The following is a 15,953-nucleotide window of genomic DNA, read 5'->3' as shown; positions in this document are numbered from 1 at the left end:
CGTTTTTTATGACATTTTGAGGTCAAAAAATTTTTTGACTTTTTTTGGCCGAAAAAAACGCCATACTATACTATGACGTTTTTTATGACATTTTGAGGTCAAAAAATTTTTTGACTTTTTTTGGCCGAAAAAAACGCCATACTATACTATGACGTTTTTTATGACATTTTGAGGTCAAAAAATTTTTTGACTTTTTTTGGCCGAAAAAAACGCCATACTATACTATGACGTTTTTTATGACATTTTGAGGTCAAAAAATTTTTTGACTTTTTTTGGCCGAAAAAAACGCCATACTATACTATGACGTTTTTTATGACATTTTGGGGTAAAAAAAAAATTTGACTTTTTTTGGCCGATTTTGACGCCTTACTATACTATGACGTTTTTTATGACATTTTGAGGTCAAAAATTTTTTTGACTTTTTTTGGCCGAAAAAAACGCCTTACTATACTATGACCATTTTCATGACATTTTGAGGTCAAAATTTTTTTTGACTTTTTTTGTCCGATTTTGACGCCTTACTATACTATGACGTTTTTTATGACATTTTGAGGTCAAAAAATTTTTTGACTTTTTTTGGCCGAAAAAAACGCCATACTATACTATGACGTTTTTTATGACATTTTGAGGTCAAAAAATTTTTTGACTTTTTTTAGCCGAAAAAAACGCCATACTATACTATGACGTTTTTTATGACATTTTGGGGTAAAAAAAAAAATTTAACTTTTTTTGGCCGAAAAAAACGCCATACTATACTATGATGTTTTTTATGACATTTTGAGGTCAAAAATTTTTTTGACTTTTTTTGGCCGAAAAAAACGCCTTACTATACTATGACCATTTTTATGACATTTTGAGGTCAAAATTTTTTTTGACTTTTTTTGTCCGATTTTGACGCCTTACTATACTATGACGTTTTTTATGACATTTTGAGGTAAAAATTTTTTTGTCTTTTTTTGGCCGATTTTGACGCCTTACTATACTATGACCATTTTTATGACATTTTGAGGTCAAAAAATTTTTTGACTTTTTTTGGCCGAAAAAAACGCCATACTATACTATGGCGTTTTTTTCGGCCAAAAAAAGTCAAAAAATTTTTTGACTTTTTTTGGTTGAAAAAAACGCCATACTATACTATGACGTTTTTTATGACATTTTGAGGTCAAAAATTTTTTGGACTTTTTTTGGCCGATTTTGACGCCATGCTATACTATGGCATTTTTTATGACATTTTGATGAAAAAATTTTTTTTGACTTTTTTTGTCCCGTTTTGACGCCTTACTATACTATGACCATTTTTATGACATTTTGAGGTCAAAAAATTTTTTGACTTTTTTTGGCCGAAAAAAACGCCATACTATACTATGTTGTTTTTTATGACATTTTGAGGTCAAAAATTTTTTTGACTTTTTTGGTTGAAAAAAACGCCATACTATACTATGATGTTTTTTATGACATTTTGAGGTAAAAAATTTTTTTGACTTTTTTTGGCCGATTTTGACGCCTTACTTTACTATGACGTTTTTTAATGACATTTTGAGGTCAAAAAATTTTTTGACTTTTTTTGGCCGAAAAAAACGCCATACTATACTATGACGCTTTTTATGACATTTTGAGGCAAAAAATTTTTTTGACTTTTTTTGCCCGATTTTGACGCCTTACACTATGACGTTTTTTATGACATTTTGAGGCCAAAAATTTTTTTGACTTTTTTTGGCCGATTTTGACGCCTTACTATACTATGACGTTTTTTATGACATTTTGAGGTCAAAAATTTTTTTGACTTTTTTTGGCCGATTTTGACGCCTTACTATACTATGACGTTTTTTATGACATTTTGAGGTCAAAAATTGTTTTGACTTTTTTTGGCCAAAAAAAACCGTCATACTATACTATGATGTTTTTTATGACATTTTGAGGTAAAAAAAAAGTTTGACTTTTTTTGGCCGAAAAAAACGCCATACTATACTATGACGTTTTTTATGACATTTTGAGGTCAAAAAATTTTTTGAATTTTTTTGGCCGAAAAAAACGCCATACTATACTATGACGTTTTTTATGACATTTTGAGGTCAAAAATTTTTTTGTCTTTTTTTGGCCGATTTTGACGCCTTACTATACTATGACCATTTTTATGACATTTTGAGGTCAAAAAATTTTTGGACTTTTTTTGGCCGAAAAAAAACGCCATACTATACTATGTCGTTTTTTATGACATTTTGAGGTCAAAAAATTTTTTGACTTTTTTTGGTTGAAAAAAACGCCATACTATACTATGACGTTTTTTATGACATTTTGAGGTCAAAAAAAAAATTGACTTTTTTTGGCCGATTTTGACGCCATACTATACTATGACGTTTTTTATGACATTTTGAGGTCAAAAATTTTTTGGACTTTTTTTGGCCGATTTTGACGCCATGCTATACTATGGCATTTTTTATGACATTTTGATGAAAAAATTTTTTTTGACTTTTTTTGTCCCGTTTTGACGCCTTACTATACTATGACCATTTTTATGACATTTTGAGGTCAAAAAATTTTTTGACTTTTTTTGGCCGAAAAAAACGCCATACTATACTATGTCGTTTTTTATGACATTTTGAGGTCAAAAATTTTTTTGACTTTTTTTGGCCGATTTTGACGCCTTACTATACTATGACGTTTTTTATGACATTTTGAGGTCAAAAATTTTTTTGACTTTTTTTGGCCGATTTTGACGCCTTACTATACTATGACGTTTTTTATGACATTTTGAGGTCAAAAATTGTTTTGACTTTTTTTGGCCAAAAAAAACGTCATACTATACTATGATGTTTTTTATGACATTTTGAGGTAAAAAAAAAGTTTGACTTTTTTTGGCCAAAAAAAACGCCATACTATACTATGACGTTTTTTATGACATTTTGAGGTCAAAAAATTTTTTGAATTTTTTTGGCCGAAAAAAACGCCATACTATACTATGACGTTTTTTATGACATTTTGAGGTCAAAAATTTTTGTCTTTTTTTGGCCGATTTTGACGCCTTACTATACTATGACCATTTTTATGACATTTTGAGGTCAAAAAATTTTTGGACTTTTTTTGGCCGAAAAAAACGCCATACTATACTATGTCGTTTTTTATGACATTTTGAGGTCAAAAAATTTTTTGACTTTTTTTGGTTGAAAAAAACGCCATACTATACTATGACGTTTTTTATGACATTTTGAGGTCAAAAAAAAAATTGACTTTTTTTGGCCGATTTTGACGCCATACTATACTATGACGTTTTTTATGACATTTTGAGGTCAAAAATTTTTTGGACTTTTTTTGGCCGATTTTGACGCCATGCTATACTATGGCATTTTTTATGACATTTTGATGAAAAAATTTTTTTTGACTTTTTTTGTCCCGTTTTGACGCCTTACTATACTATGACCATTTTTATGACATTTTGAGGTCAAAAAATTTTTTGACTTTTTTTGGCCGAAAAAAACGCCATACTATACTATGTCGTTTTTTATGACATTTTGAGGTCAAAAAATTTTTTGACTTTTTTTGGTTGAAAAAAACGCCATACTATACTATGATGTTTTTTATGACATTTTGAGGTCAAAAAAAAAATTGACTTTTTTTGGCCGATTTTAACGCCTTACTATACTATGACGTTTTTTATGACATTCTGAGGTCAAAAAATTTTTTGACTTTTTTTGGCCGATTTTGACGCCTTACTATACTATGACGTTTTTTATGACATTTTGAGGTCAAAAAATTTTTTGACTTTTTTTGGCCGATTTTGACGCCTTACTATACTATGACGTTTTTTATGACATTTTGAGGTCAAAAAAAAAATTGACTTTTTTTGGCCGATTTTGACGCCTTACTATACTATGACGTTTTTTAATGACATTTTGAGGTCAAAAAATTTTTTGACTTTTTTTGGCCGAAAAAAACGCCATACTATACTATGACGCTTTTTATGACATTTTGAGGCAAAAATTTTTTTTGACTTTTTTTGTCCGATTTTGACGCCTTACTATACTATGACGTTTTTTATGACATTTTGAGGCCAAAAATTTTTTTGACTTTTTTTGGCCGATTTTGACGCCTTACTATACTATGACGTTTTTTATGACATTTTGAGGTCAAAAATTGTTTTGACTTTTTTTGGCCGAAAAAAACGTCATACTATACTATGATGTTTTTTATGACATTTTGAGGTAAAAAAAAAGTTTGACTTTTTTTGGCCGAAAAAAACGCCATACTATACTATGACGTTTTTTATGACATTTTGAGGTCAAAAAATTTTTTGACTTTTTTTGGCTGAAAAAAACGCCATACTATACTATGACGTTTTTTATGACATTTAGATGTAAAAAATTTTTTTGACTTTTTTTGTCCGGTTTTGACGCCTTACTATACTATGACCATTTTTATGACATTTTGAGGTCAAAAAATTTTTTGACTTTTTTTGGCCGAAAAAAACGCCATACTATACTATGACGTTTTTTATGACATTTTGAGGTCAAAAAATTTTTTGACTTTTTTTGGCCGAAAAAAACGCCATACTATACTATGACGTTTTTTATGACATTTTGAGGTCAAAAATTTTTTTGACTTTTTATGGCCGATTTTGACGCCTTACTATACTATGACGTTTTTTATGACATTTTGAGGTCAAAAATTTTTTGGACTTTTTTTGGCCGAAAAAAACGCCATACTATACTATGACGTTTTTTATGACATTTTGATGTAAAAATTTTTTTTGACTTTTTTTGTCCGGTTTTGACGCCTTACTATACTATGACCATTTTTATGACATTTTGAGGTCAAAAATTTTTTTGACTTTTTTTGGCCGAAAAAAACGCCATACTATACTATGACGTTTTTTATGACATTTTGAGGTAAAAAAATTTTTTTTACTTTTTTTGGCCGAAAAAACGCCATACTATACTATGACGTTTTTTATGACATTTTGATGTAAAAATTTTTTTTGACTTTTTTTGTCCGGTTTTGACGCCTTACTATACTATGACCATTTTTATGACATTTTGAGGTCAAAATTTTTTTTGACTTTTTTTGGCCGAAAAAAATGGCATACTATACTATGACGTTTTTTATGACATTTTGAGGTAAAAAAAAAAAATTTACTTTTTTTGGCCGGTTTTGACGCCTTACTATACTATGACCATTTTTATGACATTTTGAGGTCAAAACATTTTTTTACTTTTTTTGGCCGAAAAAAAACGCCATACTATACTATGACGCTTTTTATGACATTTTGATGTAAAAAATTTTTTTGACTTTTTTTGTCCGGTTTTGACGCCTTACTATACTATGACCATTTTTATGACATTTTGAGGTCAAAAATTTTTTTGACTTTTTTTGGCCGAAAAAAACGGCATACTATACTATGACGTTCTTTATGACATTTTGAGGTAAAAAAAAAAAATTTACTTTTTTTGGCCGAAAAAACGCCATACTATACTATGACGTTTTTTATGACATTTTGAGGTCAAAAATTTTTTTTGACTTTTTTTGTCCGATTTTAACGCCTTACTATACTATGACCATTTTTATGACATTTTGAGGTAAAAAAAAATGTTGACTTTTTTTGTCCGGTTTTGACGCCTTACTATACTATGACCATTTTTATGACATTTTGAGGTCAAAATTTTTTTTGACTTTTTTTGGCCGATTTTGACACCTGACATGACACCTTTGTTGGTGTCTTCTTCAGGTTCTATAGGTGTGGAGTTTCTTAAATGTGCAGATATATTTCCTGACTGTCTTCTCTTGTTTTGACCAATTTTATCATCATCATTGACACATATCTTTTGCGGAAAAGCACCACTGTTACCAGTAGCTATATGTGTCACAGTTCCACAAGCCACATTAACTAGGCCATCAAGGACATCGATGTTTTTGAGCAGCATCACATGTGCATGTTGCCCCAACAGAAGCTGTTGTGGTAAACATGTGCCATATGTCTTAGAATGATGGCTTTTGAGTAGTTGAAGCTTTCCATTTTTTTTATCATTGATGTAGTCTTGAGCTGGGATCTCTTCATACTCAGGGCATTAAGCCAATAACTGAGTGATGTTATACTCGTTGACCTGTTCAATCGTAGGAAAGATGTCTAATACTGAGCTGTCTTCAAATGTTTCACGACTTTTTAGGATTTCCGAATATGATAAAACACTTTGTGTTTTATCATATTCGGAATGATTGTGCGAATTAATGCCAAACCATCCTTTCGACAGAAAATGTTATTTTGTTTTTCCATATTGGAAACTTGCTGATTGAGTATGGCTAAATCAGGAATTGTTTGTGATTCTTCTTCTGTATACTGCTGTGCTTCTCTGGGGAGAAGAGCAGGAGAGAGCAGAGGACATAGGAGGACTCTTGTGCGTGGCTGAGCTGGCTGTGACCCCATGCAGCTCGCAAGGGGTGCAAGGGCCCGCCCATAGCTGCTTACAGCTTTTATTTTCATTGTTCTCTCTCGTTAGCCCGTAAAAATCAATTATAAATTAGCCGCATCATTGTTTAAGCCGCAGGGTTCAAAGTGCGTGAAAAAAGTAGCGGCTTATAGTCTGGAAATTACGGTACTTTTGGGATGTTTAATCTGTATGTTAAAAGATCATTCAATGTTTTGTGTGTAGCATCTTGATCTGTAAAGAAACTACTTAGTGGAGCTGTCAGATAAATGTGGTGGACTAAAAAACACAATATTTAATACAACATAGTCGTATAAAGTTACATAAAATGGGAAGGCCTGAAACTTGCACTTTAGTAAATATATTTATTAACACTGGAGTTTGATGTCAGAATAAACCAGAGCACATGTAGCAGCATATTTTTATTTAAACTCTGAACAGAAACATTGCACATTTGCCTTTACATGCCTTAGGTTTCTTTCAGTTTAGCCCGCCTTAAATAAATCCAGAGTCCAAACTGGGAGAGGAAAGAAGAAATACAAGAAGCACGTTACATTGCAAAAAAGACAAATAGAAGTTGGCCCTGTTTGGAGACCTAATAGAAAAATAGAACAGCGATATTCATAATTCACATAATATGATGCAATTGAATTTAAGTCATGCATTTCTGATGAGATGATGTATTTACTGATGAAGTTCAAAATACGAGGTATTTGTTGGCTCACATGTTTGCTACATCCTTTAGCAAATGGTTGAATTTAATACTGCATAAAACATGCAATTCAAAAATTCTTCTAGTTGACTTCGATTCGCTCCTCACACAATATGGCAACCGCTGACGTTAAAACTTGAGTGTGTGGGCTAGTACTTCCGGTCAAAAGTTCCGGTGATCTAACGGCGACAGCGGAAGACAGCGAGAGACAACAGTGATCGAGTTACATTAACAGAGAGATTATTTTATTTACATAGCAGTAGATATGTAGCTAATGTTTAGGTCAGTTGTCCTGTAGATGTTTTAGAATTATCAGTTGTTTTTTTTTCAACAAAACAAAAAAACACGGCACCCTGAAAAAAGAGCTGTGGTGTCCCTGAGCAAGGCATCCATCCACCCCAGCTCCCCGGGCACCTCACTAGGCAGCCCCCTGCCCCAGCGTCTCTAGTGCATGTGCATGCTTGTGTGTGTGTTTTGTTCACTTGGTGTGGGTAAAATGCAGAGAGTAATCTCTAATTAAATTTTGAAAAATGTAAGAATGTTTTTTTGTTTTGTTCGTATGCACCTCAACTGGAAAGCGTCAAATGTTGGTAAAGAAAACAACTGATAATTCTAAAATATCTACAGGACAACTGACCGAAACATTAGCTACATATCTACTGCTATGTAAATAAAATAAAATAATCTCTCCGTTAATGTAACTCGATTGCTGTTCTCAAGTTCTAAAGTCAGCAGTCGCCATATTGTGCGAGGAGCGAATTCAGCTCTTCAACTAAAATACATTAGAGCACACAGATCCATGCCACACAATGTGCACAGTCACGTTTTAAACTCCAATTAACAAAGCTACAACACAACTCATAAGGCATACCCCCACTCAAAAAACAAACAAACCCCCAAATACTTATAATGATAATAAAATAAAAAATAATAGCTTCTGACTACATGGGGTATTTCTGTACTACAAATACTACGTGTCTTAGTCTTCAGGAGATTACAAACGCTGTTTGAGTAGCATTTGCGAGCTTTGAGAAAAGGCTATTCACTTTCTAGGGCAGGGGTCAGCAACCCGCATGTGGCTCTTTCATCCCTCTGCTATGGCTCCCTGTGACTTTGGAAAATAAAGAATGAGTATTTAATTTAAATGCATTTTTCTTTTAGGGCGTTCGTCTTTAATGTACTTCTAAATTTGAAGATTATGGTGATTTTGTAACATTAAAATAAAACATTTTTAATTTTTTTGACGCTCAAAATATGTGTCACAACCGCCGATGTGTGACACCAGGCGGCATTTTCAGGCTGACAACTGACTGCATGCTCCAGTACACGCGATTAAGTGATGAGGGAGCACAGAAGCACATGGCATTTTTGGTTCGCTGCAGGTGGATAATTTAAGTTTGGATTTTTATTTTATAAATACGTGGAGGACTCAAACAAACATTGAGTATTTCATTTGAAAGTTAGCATCAACCAAGCGTCTTTTGTTCAGAGTTCAAAATGTTTTTGTTACATACAGAAATAAAATTTCGTGATCTTTGTAGCAGTTCATTGATTTCATAAATGCAACACACTATAGTTTTTTATACATAGCATACAGGTAAAAAAAAAACAAAAAAAAAAGATATATGCAGTGTTATCCTCATTTTAAATGTCAAAAGGGTTTTGTGGCTCCGGGTGTTTTCTCTTCTGGTGGGAGACGGTCCAAATGGCTCTTTGAGTATTTAAGGTTGCCGACCCCTGCTCTAGGGGAAAGTAAGATAAGAAGATATCAGACAGTCTCATATCTGTCCCTCAAATGAAAGCAGCAGCTAGTTAAGAGTTCGAGAAACTAGACTGGCTCACTCCAACAGAATAAAAATCCGCCTACCTGCACCTCTAAAGCTCACTAATTAACACTCTGGATCCCGTTTGTCTAAAATGTACAAAATCTGAAATGTAATAATGGCTGTTCACTGTTTCATAAAGTTTTATGTGTTGAATTATTTCTTGGCTAAAGCCAGCGGAGGCTGCAAGAAATGAATCGTCCTGACCAAGAGGTAGTCCATCACATAACCCGTTTTAAAACAGCGAATAGTTGTTTGTACACTTGGCTTTTGTATGGATGAAAACTAAACAAGACAAAGTGTTAATTAGTGAGCTCCAGAGTTGCTGGTAGGCTGATTTTATTTCCTTTGAACAGAGCTAGGCTAGCTGTTTCCCCCTGTTTCCAGTTTCTTTGCTAAGTTAGGCTAACCGGTTGCTGGCTATAGCTTCACACGTGACAGACAGAGAGAGTGGGATTGATTATATCTGACTCTCCAGCAGAAAGCAAATAAGCGTGTTTCAGAAATGTTTGATCTATTCATAACTTAAATGTAGTTTAGTGAGGAGTTACTACTTTGCTTTGTTTGAGCGGTCCGTGTTAAATTGGTAGATGATTCGTCTTCTGCAGAAATTAATGTGATACCAGAACAACTTCATCAAGGCACATTGTGTGTGTGTGTGTGTGTGTGTGTGTGTGTGTGTGTGTGACAAGTGAGACCCTGCATTTATAAAACTGGGCAAAATAGATTTCCATATGTATATAATGTTAATGTTTTGTGGCTAACATGGGGTCAAGACATAACTGCAGTCACTGATTTTACAAATTATGGCAAAAAATACGTCATGGTTCAACATGGATTTCCATACTATCTAAGAATCTCAGTGAGGAGGCCATGCATTTTTCATTAGGATCTTAAAACAAGGCACAGGAAGGGAGGGAGCAGAGCACTCAATTTGCATTGCAAGCACTGTGACAGGTCCTGCTGTTTCTGCGCCCCTTTATCCTTCAGAAACTCTACAGCCACATTACAATCCAGAGCTTACAGTTTTTTTAAACAGCACTTGTAAATAACTCAATAGCCTATGTACAAATTTACAAAAAAATATCTCTGTTACCCCGGACAAAATGCGAGCAACGAGATACCGAGAGCAAAACCAACCACAACAGAGGCAAACATTCCTCTCCAATATTCTTCATGCCTTGTTGTGCCGAAAATCTGTGTAATGCCCAAAATAGTTAGTGTTAGCTCACTGGTTGACATGTTGACACAGTGGTTTGAGTTTCCTTTCTGACATGGTGTCATCAGCTGATTTGTAGCTGCTCCGACAAGCTTGCCAAACACAGCTCTGTCAGCCTTCAGCACAGGAAGACTGAAGGGAGCAGAAAAACCTCTATGATAGCGCCGCACTCAAGTCTAAAGCTCATCTCTAGTAGCAAAAGCGAAGAGGAGCAGAGCCCAAGAACCTCTGCATGCACTGCACTGCCTCTGTTGCAGGCTGCATTTAAGAGGAAATAAGCCTAAGAGATCAGCTCGGAGGTGGCAGCAGAAGCTAACTAACAGGTTTGGATGTTGTGCCATCAGCATCGCCGCTGCAGCAGGGTGTGCTGCCAGTTTTGGCCACAGTGCAGCCGCTGGTTTCTGTGCTGTCACCGCTGCATGGGCTCGCGGGTGCAGAAACACTCTGGCCACGCTGTCTCTTCCTGTTCAGTTCCTCCCATTTGGCCCTGTTAGCTTTGATCATGTCAAGCATCGGCTGAAGTTTGGGATTCAACTTGACCAGAGTCTAGAAAGAGAAAGAGGAGGACAAACACTTACATCTGCAAACATCTATAATAAACCACTGTTTCATGTTTATGTTCTAGTTTTAAATGCTTAATGTGTGGAGTGAGTTAAGAGTAACTGGAAAAACTAAATATAAAGGAAAAAACACAATGTAAAGCACTAGTCCCACTTTGTGACTCACATGTACTACATCACAGTCACAGAGCTAAGCATTTGTGTTTCTTAAAAATGATGTTTTACTAGACTAAGTCTGCAGCCTCAACTCTGTGACGCTGTATTTAGACACAGTGGAGCTTTCAATTCCAGTGCTAACCTGGTAATGTTAAACCAGTATAAAGTTCATGTTAACTATCTTAGTTTTCATGCTGGTTAGCATGAAAACTTTTGCTAATTAGCTCTAAATACAAGCTACAGCTGATGCTACTGGAAATGTCATTAGTTTTGCAAGTATTAAGTCCATAACTAAAGTACTGAACAAATAAAAAGTTTGACCTGATGATAGCACTAGGGGGAAAGTCAGGACATCATCAAAATGACTAGAGTTCTCATCGAGCAAGAAACAGAATATTTTTTTTCATCCAAATGATTTGAGGAAACATTGAGGAATGTGGAAAAATTCAGAATTTGGGGTTTTTCAAAGATTGTCTGGTATTTATTTTTTTTGGGGGGGGGGGCTGGAGCTAGAAAAGCAGCACATTGTTCATCAAATTCACAACATGGACAAAACAAATGAAAGAAAACAGAAAGAGCCCGACTTCAATAACAGTAACATACAGTCGGTTGATGGCAGCAGTCCATTAAATGGCTGCTCTCGAAAGATTAGAGGCACATGTATGACTGAGATTAGCTGCCTTTGTCATTTCTCTGTGTTGCCAGTGTACTAAAAGCTGTCATCTGCCATTTTAATAAATTGCCTGAGAGACAGGGGGATTCTGTTCCCTCTGTGTCTATTGGATTTCCAGGGAAGTTTGTGTAATTACCCTGTTTCATATGGAAATATAACATGTGGGCATGGGTCCCACATTCAAAACAATGAAATCTTTCATTTATTCATACATATATAGGAGTTGAATGGGTAGCCATTGTAAAAAGGAGTTAAATGAATAGGCATTTAAGTCCTGTACACCTACACTGGGGATTGTGCTTTGTTTGCATGAAAAGAAAATCAAATATGTTGCAGCACTTGGGGAAAACACAAATTTAAATGCAGTTTGAGATGCATCAATGTTCAGAAGGTGAATTCTCTGATTTGTATGAACAATTAAATTACTTGTGTATTCTGTAAGCTCTATGATGAGGCCAAGTTCCAGCATCTTTGTGACAAAAGCCATCTGCTCACTTTTGTTCATGGTAAATTCATCATCTGTACTAATATACGACTTAATAATTCAAAACAGTGCAATTGCTGGACGGTGTGTGCTACTAATTATGAACCTGTTCACCTGTGATGTCGAACAACATTAGAGCACAGAATGGATTTCCATTTCTTGGATTTGAAGTTTTTCTGGAGTCAAACTTCTTCTTTTTTTGAGTTTCTGACCAAATCTGGTTTACGTGTGTGAACTTGACAGTAATGTAGAACTGAAGTGATTCGTTGTTTAATTGGCAGCTGTTTTGACAATCAAATAATTCCTTTGGTTTTTTTTTTTTTTAAAATTCCGTTTCCAGCTTCTCAAATGGGAGGATTTGCTGTTTTATGAGATTGTAAATCAATCATTTTTGGATTTTTGACTGTTGATCACACAAATCAAGGTACTTATTTGTTATAACAGATAAATTAAAGAACTGATTGCTGTTATTATACATACACATATATCTATTTTATATTATTATCATTTATTGGACACTTTATCTCTGTATTGTTTTTTTGTTTTTTTTTATCTTTGCCCAAATAATCAGACACAAAGAATGTCATCTGATAAGAATATGTTCTGCGTGTGTTAACCTCTATGTTTATTGTTTAATATAGAGCTACTGTCTTGGCTCAGATATTTATTATTAATTGAGAAAATCATCTGCAAATTAAATTATATTGAATGGAATTAAACAATAATCAAAATAAAGGTAAAACTTTACTATAATTTCCCCTATTATAATAAATGGTTTTATTGCACATTGATATATTTATTAATGTGCAATATTTGTCAACAATCATCACTTCTCCTATGAAGACATTTATATTTTTACAGCTGTTATTACCAGTTTTGTTGTATTATAATTTATTATCTGCTTATGTGAGGCATCTTCTTAGGGTTGCCCACAGGAGGAGGATACATTAATAAACACACATATCTGCTTGCAACTGCACGTTAGGGTGTTATAGGCCAATTTTTAAATGTCTGTATACCACTAAAGTTAAGTGTCACTTGTCATTTGATTATAAAAATGTTCAGTGTTTGAAGCCATCATCACACTGCAATGGCATGTGGCCAGTAGCTATAATTTTCAGAAAACTACAAAACCCAGGCATCATCTAAATCTTTCTGGATTTGTCTCGTCTGTGGATTAAAAGAGGAGGATTTTGTGGAGGAGAAGAATTTCCCTCTCTCTCTGAAGTGTACACCCTCTGTGGGTCATTGGCTTGCACAGCATCATTATTCCACTGAGGTAGACTCAGAGGAAGAAGAGAGAGAGAGTGAGACTGTCATATGGTGGGGTATGAAGATGGAAGGTTATATAATGGGGGATTAATATTCCACAAAGTAGCGAGCCACCACCAGGAGGAGGAGATCAGTGAGATCAAGAACGAGATCTCTTCCGCCCACGGACAAAAACCCTGCCGCCTCTGAACTTCCTCTGTTCCCCCCCCTTGCAAGTTTAATTGGCAGCAGCATGATCGTGAGCTCCATATCTGCATTCTCCAAACATCAGCCTTTACATGAGGCAGTGTGGAGACAAACCCCCCACGCAGACAACACACACCACTTTGATGCTTTTTATCTACACTGCACAGACAGTAACAATGGTGAAAGCAGAGCCCAGCACAGATCAGTCTGCTCTAACTTGCACTGATCTTGGGATAATTCAATAGACGTGAAGATGATCTATTGTTTGTTTTCTGCTCATGGTGACTAAGAGTAATGTGTTTAATATGACAGTAAAAGGGAAGGAGGTCCAACAAGTGAAAAAGCAAGGGAATCACTCAGTGCTGGAAGAATGAATGAACTATTTTATCCTTGACTTCTTTCACAACTGCTCTTGTGTTTGACTTTCATGAATCTGCCTTCAACACGCCTTATTTCTTAACAGACCTGATCTCTTCAGTAAGTCAGCCTTCTTCTTCTTCTTCTTCCTCCCACACAGCCACTGCTACCGGCAGTGGGAGGGGCAGGTGAGTCTCTCTTGACGTCATTCGGAAACACACGCACACACATTACTATATCAGTGAGGACACTGTATAGATTTCCATTAATTCCCTCAAAGATAATCGCTGGCTCTGACTCTGACCCTAATATTTGCATTGCTGGGATCGTACAATAAAATCAGCCTGTTTTTCGGTGTGTGAGTGTCTCAGAAAAAATGCATGCAGTCAAGAGTCAGTCCTTATTTCACTACTGTGCAGTGAAGCCCAAAGTACACTGTCTTACTGAGGGGATTTAACCTGACTAACATCACGGCTCTATTCGCACACTCCACTACCTCTGAGCTTTCTTGCAGTCAGAAAGCGCACACTCATGCTGCTGGGCTCAAAAGAACAGGGTGAAACCTTGAAGTTGTTTCAGAGCTTTCAACAAAAAGCATTTCTTTTTTTTTTTCAGGGATAAATCTGTGGCTGCAAAGAAAGTAGAATAGTTTTTGGTGACGGCTTGATTGCTGGCGTCAGTGAGGGGCTGAGGGGGGTAGGGACAATAGCTGAGGAAGGACAGCGACTACTGATGTCAGGGGCGGATGTGTGACAAGCACGACACAATGAAGGTCAGTGAGCGGTGAGGCTTCCAGCGTTACCTCGTACAACGGCGCACAAATTCCATCAATCCACTCCAGCTGAAGCCCTGGCAACTCATCCTTCCTGTTTCGATCAAAGATGGCCTGAAACACAAAAGACAGAATTTATTTACACCTACATTTGTACTTGCACAAGTCAGGCTTACAGTCCCTAAAGTACTTCTTTTACTGCTTTGGTTAAAGAAAATTCTCCCTTAGCACTCAAGACAAGTGAGTTTATTTCATGTACATTTTCTATTCTCCTTCATTCTTCTGCAGCCTGAACCGAAGAGACTCCACTGAGGCTGTGCTTCAGAGATAGTTACTGGGCTACGACTTAGAAGTTAATATTTAATTTCCAACACCCACACACGGAGCAGTAAAGGTTTGACACAAGCGGCAGACCAGAGGCTACTGCATTAGTTATTTCAGAGGGGAGGCAATGTGGCCTGGCTCGATTAGTCAACAGCCATTAATTGCATGCAGAAAGCTGTTGGTTTTTTTTCCCCTATTTAAGAACTTGCAGCACAGTTCAGCCTTCAAAGCTCCTCACTCAAGCAGACAGTACGCTTCTGTTGTAGTGCTGTGGCTTTGAGGACGGTATGAATTAAGACAAACATCTTCATCAGGACCAAAGTCTCTCTCTGCTATTATAGTTACAATTATTATTATGATGCTATTTTTACACCTGTGAAAAATAAAAGTAGTAGAGCTCCAATACGCCAAAAAGCTTCCTGTGTTCACACCTGAATGAATAGAAAGGTCAGTGTTTGCTTTGAATCCTGTGCAGGAGGAGTTGTTTTTTTTTTTTTTTAAGAATGGTTGTTACACGGTCCACAGTTTTGCTCTTGGCACAGCAGAGAGGCAGTGGAGCGGTCAAGCTGACAATACACTTTTCTCACACTACGAGACACAAGCTCTCATGTTTCCTACGCAGTCAGTATGTTTGGAACTGCAGAGAAAATATATCTTCAGCATCATCAGCTTGTGGAGGTCACAGAGGTGAAAACAAACTGCAAAAAGCACTAATCCAGAGATGGCTCGATGTACTCACAGAAGGTGTGAGCTTCAGCTCTGATCTCTCTCTGTCTCCCTGCTCGAAGAACTCGCTGGTCACCAGCTCTGCCACCTGAAAAGACAGAAAAGATTAAAGTAGGAGAGCAACTAACTTTTATTTTCATTATCGTTTAATGTGCCAATTATTCCCTCAATGAATCAATTAATAATTTATTCTCTATAAAATGCTGCATGTCAGGTTCCTCAAGCCCAAGGTGGGGATCATCAAATTGCTTGTTTTGTCCAATCAACAGTCCA

At 35.7% G+C, this 15,953-nt stretch overlaps 1 protein-coding gene across 3 annotated transcripts in view; it reads right to left on the bottom strand.

Annotated features, from left to right (window-relative positions):
• Positions 1–6,798: 6,798 nt before the first annotated feature.
• Positions 6,799–15,953, bottom strand: part of pde11a (phosphodiesterase 11a) — a 52,845-nt gene continuing 43,690 nt past the window's right edge. For all 3 annotated transcript variants that reach the window (XM_041057198.1, XM_041057199.1, XM_041057195.1), the window contains exons 18-20: positions 15,694–15,768; positions 14,661–14,744; positions 6,799–10,716 (exon numbers count right to left, since the gene is read on the bottom strand). In XM_041057198.1, coding sequence (XP_040913132.1) covers positions 10,483–10,716; positions 14,661–14,744; positions 15,694–15,768 — 393 coding nt within the window. In that variant the 3' untranslated portion in view covers positions 6,799–10,482. The remainder of the gene's footprint in view (positions 10,717–14,660; positions 14,745–15,693; positions 15,769–15,953) is intronic.

Source organism: Toxotes jaculatrix, chromosome 15 (assembly GCF_017976425.1).
Source record: "Toxotes jaculatrix isolate fToxJac2 chromosome 15, fToxJac2.pri, whole genome shotgun sequence".
Taxonomy (NCBI): domain Eukaryota; kingdom Metazoa; phylum Chordata; class Actinopteri; family Toxotidae; genus Toxotes; species Toxotes jaculatrix.
Note: the sequence above shows the minus strand (reverse complement) of the source record. Positions and strands in the feature narration are given on the sequence as shown.